Consider the following 13,757-nt stretch of genomic DNA (forward strand, 5'->3'; position numbering starts at 1 on the left):
CAGACAGACAGACAGACACATACACATGGTGGCGGGAAAGAGCAACATACAGACAGATGAATGGACCTAGAGAGACAGAGAATAAATATGAGTGAGAATGAGAGGCACCTTTAGTAGTTCCCTGGCTGAAGTTTACAGGGGCCTAGAAAACCACCTCATTTCAAAGTTTTCTGCTTGGCAGACACCAGAGTCATGACTGGTCGGCAGCATGAGAAAGCTGAACAGTGCATTTGCCAAAATCTACCTGCTGGCCTTCCTCAGGCACTCCATTATTCCATATTCTTACAATGCTTCTTGCAAAACTACTACAACAACAGCATTACATCATTACAATACCAAATGCATCCAGTGCAACCCCACAAATTCAACTGTACACTTTGGGTCAATAGGGACCACACTGATAGTAAGTTGATATTAGTGTCTTCATATTTGTCAAGCTCACCTGTGATTCTGATTGTTTCTCTGACACCATCTGTTCATTTGATCTGGAAAGTGCTTTTTCTTTATGAGCATGCTTACTTCCTGTAGTTGATGCATGCTTGGGAAGATTTTGGGGCTGAAAGTACATACATATATTATTAACATGATGGTAGTTTAAAACAATTCAGATAAGTTTCTCTACAGAATAAAAGCTGTGTATAACAATGGTGCTTTTTACACTTTTGAACTGTGAAAATATCAATTAGTATGAGTTAAATGCTATTGTACATTAGGTAAAAAATCTGAAATACTCCTCCCAAAATCTTCATTAAGAATTGCTGAACACTCCAGGTGGTAGTAAATCACAGAGGCAGAGACAGGCATATTTTTATGAGTTTGAGTGAAGTCTGGTCTACAGAGCTAGTTCCCAAACAGTCAAGGCTAAACTGAAGAAACTCTGTCTTGTAAAACAAAAACAAATCAGATGAAAACAAAATCACAGAACACTGCTGTTAACATACTATGGCACTGAGTCAGCTGAGGAAACAAGTCAGTCTCATATCACAACAGATATTGCTACACAGGATCAAGTCCCAGCAATTATCACTCACCTCTGACCCTTCCTTTGGCGCTCCTTTTGACTTTTTCTCATGAACCACAGGTGGCTGTTTGTTTCAAAGAAGTAAAAGCTGAATTATTGTATTAAAATCTACTGTTCTTATAATCACTAACTGCCCAATGAATATGATCCTGACTAAACAATCTTGTCCTCAGGAGGAGCTCCAGGCATACATTGTGATCAACAGTAACCTGCCAGCAGATTCCATTGGTGGCCATTATCAGACACAGGAAAAATTGAGTCTTTTCTTTAGAAAGATGTCTTCAAAGACACACACTTGCTAAACTTCTGGCTGCTCTGCACATTCCCTCACAGTGATTAGTCAGTGCCAGGCTACCCACAAAGGCACCAAAAGTGTTAAGTTTGCTGAGCAGTGACACTCCACATGCCACTTATTTGATTTTAAAGTGTTTGCCCACAGGAGATGAAGTATGATCATACCCCCAAAGATCCAATATACTTGACATTTGGTAGATAAACCACAAGCATTGATATGTGGAACAGAAGACAATTTTCACTTTATTTCTAAATGTTTCTCCATAGAATCACCTATGCAAAGGCTGCAGGCAGGGTCCCTTTTAAAGAATCAGATAAGCCTTACCTTTTACCCCATGACTCCACCTATATCTGCTCTTTCCAATGTTTCCCTTTGTTCTGTGACCTACAGAAAACCTTACAGTCCCAAGTATTTCCATCAACAGTTGAATTAATATAGTGTAAAATTGTACTGAAAAGAAAGATGTGTTGCTCCTGGCACCCTAGAATCCACCTTTCTATGGATGCAGGATGACTTTCAGACTGGACAGTCAAATGTCATGGAAGCAAGAGGAGTTTGTCTCAGGAGAGAGGCCTGAGTGACTCATATCATCTCCACCATCCCAGAGAAGACTGTCAAGATTAACCTGCCTGCTATCATCCAAAGATCTAGGGGAGGTTCAACACACTTCTAGTGTTTCAAGGTACCTATAACTTGCACTGTCTTTTTTTTCCTTTTAAAATTATTAGTGTATGAGTACACATGAATGTATTATGTGTATGTGTGCAAGTGTGCCTATGTGCATGTATTGTCTATGGGTATGTTAGCATGTGCACTCATGTATGCATGCACATGTGTATGTTCATGTGTGAGTACATATGTATACATGTACATGAATACATGTGTATGTTTGACTATCAGTATATTTGTGTGTGTGCACATGCATATATCATAGTGGTGTGGTAGAAAGAAAAGGCAAGTTTCAGTAATTGATTTTCTCCTTATGTTGTGGATTCTGGGTTTGAAATCAGTCTTACTAGCAAGCACCTTTGCTTACCAGGCAATCTCCTCTGCTTGACTTTTCCTCTTTTGTTCCTTTCTTTAAAAAATATTAATTAGAATCTACTTTTTGAATAAAATAACCTATGAAATACTTTTTGTTTATAAAATATTACATATTTTAACAAAGTATGGATTTAATGTTGTATTTTATATGTATTCTATGAGTTTATATTCTACAGAATAATCAAAAGTATTTAAATTAGCTGACAAATCCCTTTACCAATAAAGGAAACTATTCATTCATGATTATTTAAAAATGGTCAGAATAATTTACTCATACACTTAAACTACTTACCTCACTTGATTGTGACTTCTTAGACTCTGTTTTCCCAGCCTAAATTGGGGGGGAGGGGCGATAATAATAAAATAGGGAAAGATAAGTTAAAAAGATAATATTGGAGATAGTTTAATAAGAATGTAATTTATTTTCTTCAACTAAGTGTTTGGTATTATTATCAATATAAAGTTTATGACTTAAGTTTATCACACACTTCAGATATTACTATTCATATGGCAGGTAATGCTGTATGTATCAAAGACACATAAGGAGTTTTACTAATAATACTGTAGCAAACAAATAAACAACATAAAATGCAAGTTTTCCCCCTTCAAATTCAAGGGCTCTGTCCTTCCAACTCACTAATATATCAGAATATATATATATATATATATATATATATATATATATCTACATATATATACATAATATATGTATATATATATATATCAATTAATAAATATATATTCAATGAAATACTTACCATGGCTTGGGTACAAAGTGTGAAAGAATGAGGTAGTAGCAGAACCAAGGCACAGAGAGCAGAGAAGTTATTTTTAGTGCAAGCATGTGCTTGATGGTTAAGCCTAGAGGAAGTCTGTAATGGAATCATGCTATTTCAGAAAACTGGAGGCTGAAATTGTAGAATGTGCTGAGAGGCTGAAGTGGCTAGTAAACAGAACTGCCAGGCACAATGACCTACATCACCTGTTCTCTGTGCCTATTCTGGTCAGGTCTTCTAACTGTTTGTTGACTGGAATTGCCTAATGTAAGAGCATTGCCCCAAGAGTAACCTCATTTGTATCTGACAATCCACATAATAGGCCAAAATGTTCAAATCAAGAACCATATTTCTGACTTAACCAATACCCATGCATAAATTTCTAACTCCATGGTGATTCAGGCATATAAACACTAGACTAACAACCAAGTCTTTAATTTTGGATCTATACTTTTTCATGAGGATTTCCATTTATAAAATTAACTTTTAAGACTTCTTCTTTGTATAAAAACTATTATAATCTTGTTTTTCTATCTATATTTCCAATGTTTGACTATAGCCCAACAAACAAAAAAGTCACAAGTGTCATCATTATAAGCTTTCTTAAATTACATTCATAGTTTTAAATACAATTTTGTAAATTGTATGTTATATTCTTAAATGTAGAATTGTATTCTAAAGTTCTAAGCATGTTTCTGAAGAAACTTTGTTTTACACAGTTTTAACTAGCTAAAGGTGACCTGTCCAAATATACAAACATCAAAACCTCCATGAATACATACAATTAACATTGATGGAGGCAAGATAGAAATTAGCAGAAAACTTAATTCATTCTTTATAAACGTTCAAGGCTAGTGATCACAAAGCAGTCCTAGTGTCTTCTGCTGCTTTTCCTCTCTGGTCTGCTAGAGATATCAGCAAAACCTTTACTTAAATTTTGTTATTTGAAGAAGTTAAGTCAAATAATCTTTTAATTTATCATGTCCGGTACTTTGATTGTGAAGGTATAGTCATCTTCATGAACTGCCTCCTAGTTATATCAATATTCCTATTGTATGGGGGGAAAATCAAAGTTCATTATCAACTGTTTTTCTAAGAAATTTGGGGGCCCTTCACACTACATCTTTACTGATGAATTTTTGTTTGTGTTTTTCTTATTGTGAATCTTCTTTTTGTTTACACAAACTTAATTTATTAAATAATTTACAAAGAAAATAAGCCAGGTAATATCATAATTGAAATATATTAATACCTTCAATTTCACAATTTAGTAATCAAGATATTACTTGGGAAATCTTCAAACTACAATTAAGACTGCATATTCAGACATAAGCAACTATTAATATAATGTACATGAAATCAATAATCTAAAGAATTATTTTTCATAGAAATGGTATGAAACTCAATACTAAGATAAGAAAACTGAAGCACTTTGCTTAGGACCTGACTAGTACAACAGCTGGTAAAGAAATAGCACTTTCAGATATGCTGTCTGGCTCCAGCGTCCAGACATACATATTCTAAAGAATTACATCATGACTAAAACTTCTCTGAACTTCCATCCTACAATCAATGGTATAAAAACCAATTCTAATGTTCCAGGGGCAAGAAATACAGATCACAGATCTAGACATACCATACATTTCATATACAGTGTGGCCTTCTTAAAAAATGTAAGCAAGACAAGGATTTGTAATCTCTACTTCTCTGAATTAGCATCTTCTCAGTAAAAGCTCCAAGTATTTGCAGACATGAACCTATGAAGCTCAAGCTCCTGACATCTCCAAGATGCAGGATTACTTAATAGACTTACAGCTATATTGTCAGTGAATTGCTTAAGTAGGCAACGTGTGTGAGATGATATCCCTGATGTGTGAAGTCTAATGGACTCAGATGTGAAGGGGTTTAAGTGAACCTGAGTCAGCATGATACAAGCTAAGTCATGGAATAATACTCAGTACATGCATGCATCCACAGACTCAAGCATCATCCACTGCTTAGGAGATTCACTTACAGGACTCCACTTGTAGATTACTACAACTGTCACTGTGTAATTAGGAGAAACAGCAGAAATAATGAAGATAATATTGAGAGCTATGTGGTTGAAATATACCAAAGAAAGAAAATAGAGACAAACAATGGTTTAGCACAGTTATAGTAGTGTTTTATCACATGTGACTTAATTTTGTCCCTGCCTGTGTCTCTTTTCCATTTCCCACGTTCTTTTCTCCTTTCAAGGTTTTATTTGTTTGTTTTGACTACCAAGAATACTTATGATTGATGCGTTGTGATCCTGCAGATTGCTGATACTTAATCTGAAAACCATGGCACATGGAAATAAGCATGGCCCTCAAGCTCAAGTATGGGATCAGACCTGTGAAACAGCTATATGAACGAAAGCAATTGAAATGGCTCATGTATCTATATTTCCTTGCCACTGATAGCAAATCCAATGAGGTTTTAATGTGCATTGTGTTTTACATATGTCCCTTCTTTAGTCTTTCAAGGTTAAGATAGATCGATACCACTAAGAACATACCTCAGCAGTATAGTATTTAGTTGCTTAGTATACATGAAGCCCCAAGGTCCTGTGTTCAATCCTCAGCATTACACACACACACACACACACACACACACACACACACACACACACACACACATATATATATATATATATATATATATATATATATATATACATACATATACATGTGTGTATTTGTGTATATGATGTTAAAATATATTGGCACAAAAGACAACTTGTAGGTTACTAATAGATAGCACAATTAATATTATATGATTAAGAAATCAATATAAAGGTAAACTATTAAATAAAACCATCAAGGAAATATAAATTTTAGAGGTTAATTTAATAAAACTTAGATAAATGGACAGTTTACTCCCAGATATTCTCATTGTTCTAATTCAAGATGAGGTAAGAGAATTCCTAGTAGTAACTTATGTGGCCACATCCTCCGGAACAGGAAACTTCATAGACAACATAATGACATGGAAGATAGAAAACAAATAAAAGTTGGCAAGTGTAGATAAAGCAATTTGATAATAATGGAGCCAGGACCTCTTAACACAGTCAAATACTGCAATATACAAACAAACAAGATGAGAAAATTTTGCAAATGCCTCCTCTTTAATTTCAACCCTGAAATGTGTCTAAGAAACAGCTTGAGTTGCAATAACTAAGGTAGAGATGTTAAGGCATCTTTAATCATCTGTCAGTACTAGTTTTACTCTATGTAGCAACTACATGCCTTTTATTCTCCTGAAATGCCAAGGAATATAAGATTAAGTACCCAACTGAGGTCAAAGGAATTTTTCAATGAGATGGTACTCTACTCCATGACACACATATCAGAAAGCACCTGAATCAACTGGTATCCTTTTCTTTTGCTTCTGTGGTCACTTAGTATAAGTTTTTCACTTGTAAATGTCTATCAAAAATATTGCAGTTAATACCAAGAAACAAGAATTCCTATTCACTCAGTTCCAGGAAATGTATTTGGATAGATTATTTCTTCTCTCCAAAATGTAAAGAAGGGCAAAAAGTTACAGCATGTCTCTCTTGAAAGAGTCTCAAAAATCAGAGGAGAATATCACAAGCTTCTAACTCAAGAAGATGCTGACTTATAGTATGTGAGCTTCCTAAGCTAAGGAATGCATTTGTCAGTGAGCAAATTTCTGACAAGCAACTTAAAGAGGCATTTACTCAGCTTGCTTCTAGAAAGTTCTTTTTTTTTCTATTTTGTTTTTATTTACATTTTCTTTATTTACATTTCAAATGTACCCCCTTTCTGGGGTTTCCCCCTTACCTGAAACCTCCTCTCTCTCCAATCCCCCACTTCCCCTACTTCTATAAGGGTATTCCTCCACTCATCCACCCATTCCTGCCTCCCTATCCTCCATTCCCCTACACTGGGGCATCTACTGAGCCTTCTTAGGACCAAGGACCTCTCCTTCCATTGATGACTGGCAAGGCCATCCTCTGCTACATATGCAGCTGGAGCCATGTGTACTCCTTGTTTGGTGGCTTAGTCCCTGGGAGCTCTGGGGGATCTGCTTGGCAGATATTGCTGTTCTTCCTATGGGTTGCAAACCCCTTCAGCTCCTTCAATCCTTTCTCTAACTCCTCCACTGGGGACCCCGCTCTCAGTCCAATGGTTGACTGTGAGCATCCAAACATCTGCCTCTGTATTTGTAAGGCTCTGGCAGGGCCTCTCAGGAGAAAGTTATATCAGGCTCCTTTCATCAAGCATTTCTTGGCATACACAATAGTGTCCTGGTTTGGTGACTATATATGGGATGAATCCCCAGGTGGGACAGTCTCTGGATGACCTTTCCTTCAGTCTATGCTCTAGACTTTGTTTCCAAATTTGTTATGCAATATATACAAAGAACTCAAGAAGTTAGACTCTAGAGAATCAAATAACCCTATTAAAAATGGGATGTGGAGCTAAACAAAGAATATTCATGTGAGGAATATTGAACGGCTGAGAAGCACCTAAAGAAATGTTCAACATCTTTAGTCATCAGGAAAAGGTAAATCAAAACAACCCTGAGATTCCACCTCACACCAGTCAGAATGTCTAAGATCAAAAACTCAGGTGACAGCAGATGCTGGTGAGGATGTAGAGAAAGAGGAACACTCCTCCATTGCTGGTGGGATCGCAAGCTTGTATAAACCACTCTGAGAGCAGTCTGGCGTTTCTTCAGAAAACAGGACATAGTATTACCTGAGGACCCAGCTATACCACTCCTAGGCATATACCCAAAAGATTCTCCAACATATAACAAGAGAATACATGCTCCACTATGTTCATAGCAGCCTTATTTATAATAGCCAGAAGCTGGAAAGAACCCAGATGTCCTTCAACAGAGGAGAGGTACAAAAATTGTGGTACATTTATACAATGGAGTACTACTCAGCTATTCAAAACAATGAATTCATGAAATTCTTGGGCAAATGGATGCAACTAGAAAATATCATCAGTTCACATATGGTGTGCACTCACTTATAAGTGGATATTAGCCTCAAAGTTCTGAATACCCAAGATACAATTCACAGACAACATGAAGCTCAAGAAGGAAGACCCAAGTGTGGGTGCTTCCATCCTTCTTAGAAACGGGAACAAAATACCCAGAAGGTTTTTTACCTTAGTTTCTGTGGTACTCATACTGGGAGACTTGCTGGTGGGAGCAGAGGAAGCTGTCACCTAGAAAGGAAAAAAACAGAAAGTCAGACTTTGTATAACCCCTGTTAAAATTGCCCTCAGCTCTTTCTCACCACACTGCCCTTACTTTCCACCACAGTTTTTCCTTGTTCATAGTTCCATGTCCACAAATTCTAGTTGGTATTGCCAGCCATAGGGTAAAAGTCTTTGTGACCAGATCAGTTCACAAAGAGTAAACAATCTTTTATATATTACATAATACTGATCAGGTGTTTTTTATCTTCACTTTCCCACACACAATTTTTCTTCATTAGATAGCAATTAACTTGCAAATTTATATACATAACTATTTGGTAAACTTTATTATAACTGTTAATATTATTTTTAAAAGAATGTATACTTTGATACTTGTTAGAACCCTTTCATAACATTGTTTAGATCCTAGCTATGTATTATTTACTAGAACCTGTGACTTTAAGTCTCAGTTTTGGGGACATGTAAAATAGGACAGTGTCTATTTTGATGGTTTTATATGTATTTGTGATAACTATTTAAAATGTATGCTACATTATATTAGCACAGTATTTCTAATATGAAGTAGTTATGAGTGAGAAGGAATCTCCAGGTGCATTTGAATACTTGGTCCTGCACTGGTGTTTTTTGAAAACTATTGAACTTTTTAAAGTGGAGATTAGCTGGAGGAAGTGAGCCATTAGGATGGCATGGTTACATGTGGACCATAATCACTGAAACTATGAGCTGAAATAAATCCTGCTTTCCTTTTTTTATTGGATATTTTCTTAATTTATACTTCAAATGTACCCTGCTTTCTTTATATAAATTATTTTAGGTATTGTATCATAGCCACAAGTAACTAGATATATTATAAAATCTGGAGAAACAAGTCCACAACACAAATGGCAATTGTCCTTTTAATGCCATATAAGGAAAAGAAGATGGAAGACAGGGTATAGAAAGAATGTTGCTGTATTAACTGTCATATATTGACTCTTCCTTGGCACACAAGACTTGGCAAATAGAAACTGAAATGCCCTCCTTTGGAACACATAGCAGAGGTGGAATCCTGCAAGTGAATCTCCTAAGCAGTGGGTGATACCTGAGTCTGTGGATGCATGCATGTACTGAGTATTATTCCATGACTTAGCCTGTATCATGCTGACTCAGGTTCACTTAAACCCCTTCACATCTGAGTCCATTAGACTTCACACGTCAGGAATATCATCATCTCATACAAGTAGCCTACTTAAGCAATTCACTGACAATATAGCTGTTACTTTATTAAGATGGTGGGAAGAGTCTATAATGTGGGCCTCACTCTGTCTGCAATGCCTGACCCTGAGCCACTTCAGAAGCTATGTCAAGAGGCATCATAAGTCTCTCACTGCTCCTCTCTCCTTTTCTCCCATTCATATTCCCAACCAAGAGGATGGTAGAGTGACCCTGCAACTACCTAGTTTCCATGAACAAAATCACAAACCTCAGCTAACACTATGGTAGCTCAATTATGGTAACTTACAGATAAAGGATCACAGTTTAAGCACACTGACTTTTCAAACAAAACCATATGAGCTTTCTTTTATTTCTGAATACTCTTAGACAGCAGTCAGGTGTGTGACACAACAGCATATCAAAGGGGAGGTCTCTCTCTCTCTCTCTCTCTCTCTCTCTCTCTCTCTCTCTCTCTCTCTCTGCCTCTCTCAGCATTATAATAATCTATCTTATATATTCTCTTTAGGATAAGAAACTAGAACATATAAAAAGATTTTCTTTACTGCTAAATTATATATATACATATTTTTCACTGAGAATAGACTTTATTGGGGGTTAAAATGTTCATACATAGATAACTGTACCTGCATAATGTGAAAATAGAAATGTATGAATTTCTAACAAAATTCGGTAAGTTCCCATTCCTTCAATGGTTTTCCTCATCTATATCAAACAAGCAGCATAAACAAACTCTACACAAGTGATTTTTATGATGAAAATACTTAGACAAAATTAAAATTGTAAATATTTTTGTTATTTATTTTATTTGTATGAGTATTTGCCTACATGTAAATATATATATATATATATATACTTACATATATACATATAACATACTATAAATATATATACTGTATGCCTGCCTGGTACCCAGAAGAAGTCCAAATAGAATACCATATTCCCTAGAAATAGAATTATGGATAGTTGTGAACCTCCATGTGTGTGTTTTGAATTGAACAAGGATACTCAGCAAGAATACCAAGTACTCTTCACCATGCGGTCATCTCTCTGGCTTCAACAACTGTTAATTTTAAACATCTAAATTTATTAAAATATTTATAAGACCACATATCTTTGAATTATCCTTGCACAACTACTACACTATTAAATAATCCATGAAAGTGAGCCTCAAGTCCAATAATGGAGATATTCAAAGGCTCACCAGGGATAATAAAACCTCTCCATATACTCCATGCTATAAAGAAGTATGGTCAAAATAGGACTTAGACATTAGCTGCACCTGCAGGGAATCCTCCATGGAAAGTCCACATTAAGACATGTCTAATTTTCCAAAACTGAAATATAAATGCTGATTTTGGGGGGACTTGTCAATGGAAATGACCCCACCACATTATTAACCCTCTCAACTCTGGGTTATTATGGCTTGTTCAGCACTTATTCTACAGGTGAAGGTAAGGAATGTCTAATGTTTACTATCTCATGAATGAATATACCTTCAGTTTATACCATCTGAGTTGCCAACCATGAACCAATAGTGAATAAAAAGTTATTAAAAGTTAACTCCTAGATCTTTAAAGATTGTGACCCTTAGACATGACCTTGTTAATGACCAGTACAGACTTTAAACAGATAAGGAAATGGAATTTCATGTCCAGGGTTCACCACAGTATGCTGGTTACTTCAGTTCATGTGGAACACAGTGTGAACTTGTGTTAAATTCTGGGGATATTGTGGTGAGATCAATAGATGTCTTTGCCTTTGTGAAGGGTAAGAGCCTAGTCAGGGTTGACATGAGTTAATCACTCCAGCAAGTCAGAGTCCCATGAAAATTCAGACTATGGTATGCAGGTATGATAAATTATATAGGAACACAGGATGAGTGGGGACCATATAAACAAAAGTTTAGGAAGTTGCATTTACAAATAAGGCATGTGTAGCTGCATATGACAGCACAAACGTCAGGCAGATCATATCCCAGCACTGCAATGCCTAGGACTCAGTGGTCCTGGGAATGTCAAGAGCTGCCACTTTTCAGTATTCTCATACATTGACTGAAATACCTCTATGGAGCTAGCACTGCACATCAGACTAGAGAGCAATTGAAACTATACATACACTTCCAAACCCAAGCAATGACTAAGCACCCAGAATAGTGCTGATTATTTATGTGAGCTAAGGCAGGATCAGAGTAACAAGCATTAGAGTAATGCCCTGATAAAAAAATAATTCACCATTCTCCCATCGAAGAGCCATAATTGAAAACCACTGCTCCGGGAATTGAGAAGTTGAGCCCAACGATGTCAAAACAAGCAAACAAAATAAACAATCACACCAAACAGGTTTGTCTCATGACTTAAATGATGTAGCAGACATGTTAAAAAGGTTTCTCCTGGGATAAAACAAAGGTCCAACTCAAGTGTGTTATAACAAGTTACATTAAAATAAAGCAATGCGCGGCTCCAGCACCCTGTCACCTAGGGCGCGGAGTCGACAGATACCCCCAAGATCCCTAGAGGACTGCCCACGCGATCTTAGGATCACTGGTGAAATCCAATCGTGTGGAGGACCTGAGACAGCACTAGGGAAGCAGACAACCGGCCTGAACAGGGGCACAAGTCCCTTCCTTTCTGAGCCAGCACCAGGTCACCTAGGGCACAGAGACTGCAGACACCCCCACAGTTACTAGAGGACTGCCCACTCGATCACTGGTGAGTGGAACCCAACATCTGCTCCAATTGAATTGTGAAGGGCCTGTGACAGCAGGAACAAGGACACCAGAGTCCTTCCTGACCAGAGGCTCGGGATCCTTTTGATCAGTTCTGTTTTACCTTGGTTTTGAACAGACCTGACAGCTCCATGGTCCTCAAAGGAGACACCGTTTCCAGGCACTGTAACATGCCCAGGATCTTAGGATAACAGGATCCCCAGGAAACAGGAGCTGGGTCACAACAGTATTTGAGGGTCTCAGAGGAACTTGACTGCCAAGAACTCAGGCACACCCAGAATCTCAGTTTCACAGGAACCCACAATCAAGGGATCACAGAGAAAGCTGAATTCTGAGGAGTCCTGAATCAACTGGGATAATAGGAAGGACAGGCTCCAATCAGATATATTGAGGGCAGCAAGCACTTGAGATAATCAGATGACAGGAGGCAAGCATAAGAACAGAAGCAACAGAAACCAAGGTTANNTGGCATCATCAGAACCAAACCCTCTCACCATAGCAAGTCCTGGATATACCATTGCACCAGAAAAGCAAGACATGGATCTAAAGTTACTTCTCATGATGATGATGGAGGACTTTAAGAAGGAAATACAGGAAAACACAGGTAAACAGCTAGAAGCCTTTAAAATGGAAACACAAAAATCCCTTAGAGAGTTATAGAAAAACACTACCAAACAGGTAATGGAATTGAACAAAACCATCCAGGATGTAAAAGTGGAAGTAGAAACAATAAAGAAAACCCAAAGGGAGATAACTTGGGAGATAGAAACCCTAGGGAAGAATTCAGGAACCATAGATGAGAGCATCAGCAACAGAATACAAGAGATGGAAGAGAGAAACTCAGGTGCAGAAGATTCCATAGAGAACATGGGCACAACAATCAAAAAACTGCAAAAGGCAAAAAGATCCTAACTCAAAACATCCAGGAAACCCAGGACACAATGAGAAGACCAAACCCACAGATAATAGAAGTAGATGAGAATGAAGATTATCAACTTAAAGGGCCAGCAAATATCTTCAACTAAACTATAGAAGAAAACTTCCCATACCTAAAGAAAGAGATGCCCATGAACATTCAAGAAGCCTACAGAACTCCAACTAGACTGGACCAGAAAAGAAATTCCTTCCGACACAAAATAATCAGAACAACAAATGTACTAAATAAAGACAGAATATTAAAAGCATATAAAGGCAGGCCTATTAGAATTACTCCAGACTTCCCACCAGAGACTATGAAAGCCAGAAGATCCTAGACAGATGTTATACAGACCCTAAGAGAACACAAATGCCAGCCCAGGCTACTATACCCACCTAAACTCTCAATTACCATAGAGGGTGTAGTGGCTATTCCTGATTGTCAATTTGACTATATTTGAAATGAACTACAATCCAGAATTGGAAGGCTCACCAGTGAACCTAATCTGGAGACTGGGAGATAGAAGTTTCTGATCTGGATCTT

At 37.1% G+C, this 13,757-nt stretch overlaps 1 protein-coding gene across 5 annotated transcripts in view; it reads right to left on the reverse strand.

The window, feature by feature from the left end:
* The window catches only part of Cast (calpastatin), a 113,574-nt gene that overhangs the window by 53,808 nt on the left and 46,009 nt on the right, over window positions 1-13,757 (reverse strand). For all 5 annotated transcript variants that reach the window (XM_029543995.1, XM_029543993.1, XM_029543992.1 and 2 more), the window contains 4 exons: window positions 8,305-8,364; window positions 2,653-2,691; window positions 1,032-1,085; window positions 443-556 (listed from right to left, as the gene is read on the reverse strand). In XM_029543995.1, the coding sequence (XP_029399855.1) occupies window positions 443-556; window positions 1,032-1,085; window positions 2,653-2,691; window positions 8,305-8,364 (267 nt within the window). The remainder of the gene's footprint in view (window positions 1-442; window positions 557-1,031; window positions 1,086-2,652; window positions 2,692-8,304; window positions 8,365-13,757) is intronic.

Source organism: Mus pahari, chromosome 11 (assembly GCF_900095145.1).
Source record: "Mus pahari chromosome 11, PAHARI_EIJ_v1.1, whole genome shotgun sequence".
In the NCBI taxonomy this organism is placed as follows: domain Eukaryota; kingdom Metazoa; phylum Chordata; class Mammalia; order Rodentia; family Muridae; genus Mus; species Mus pahari.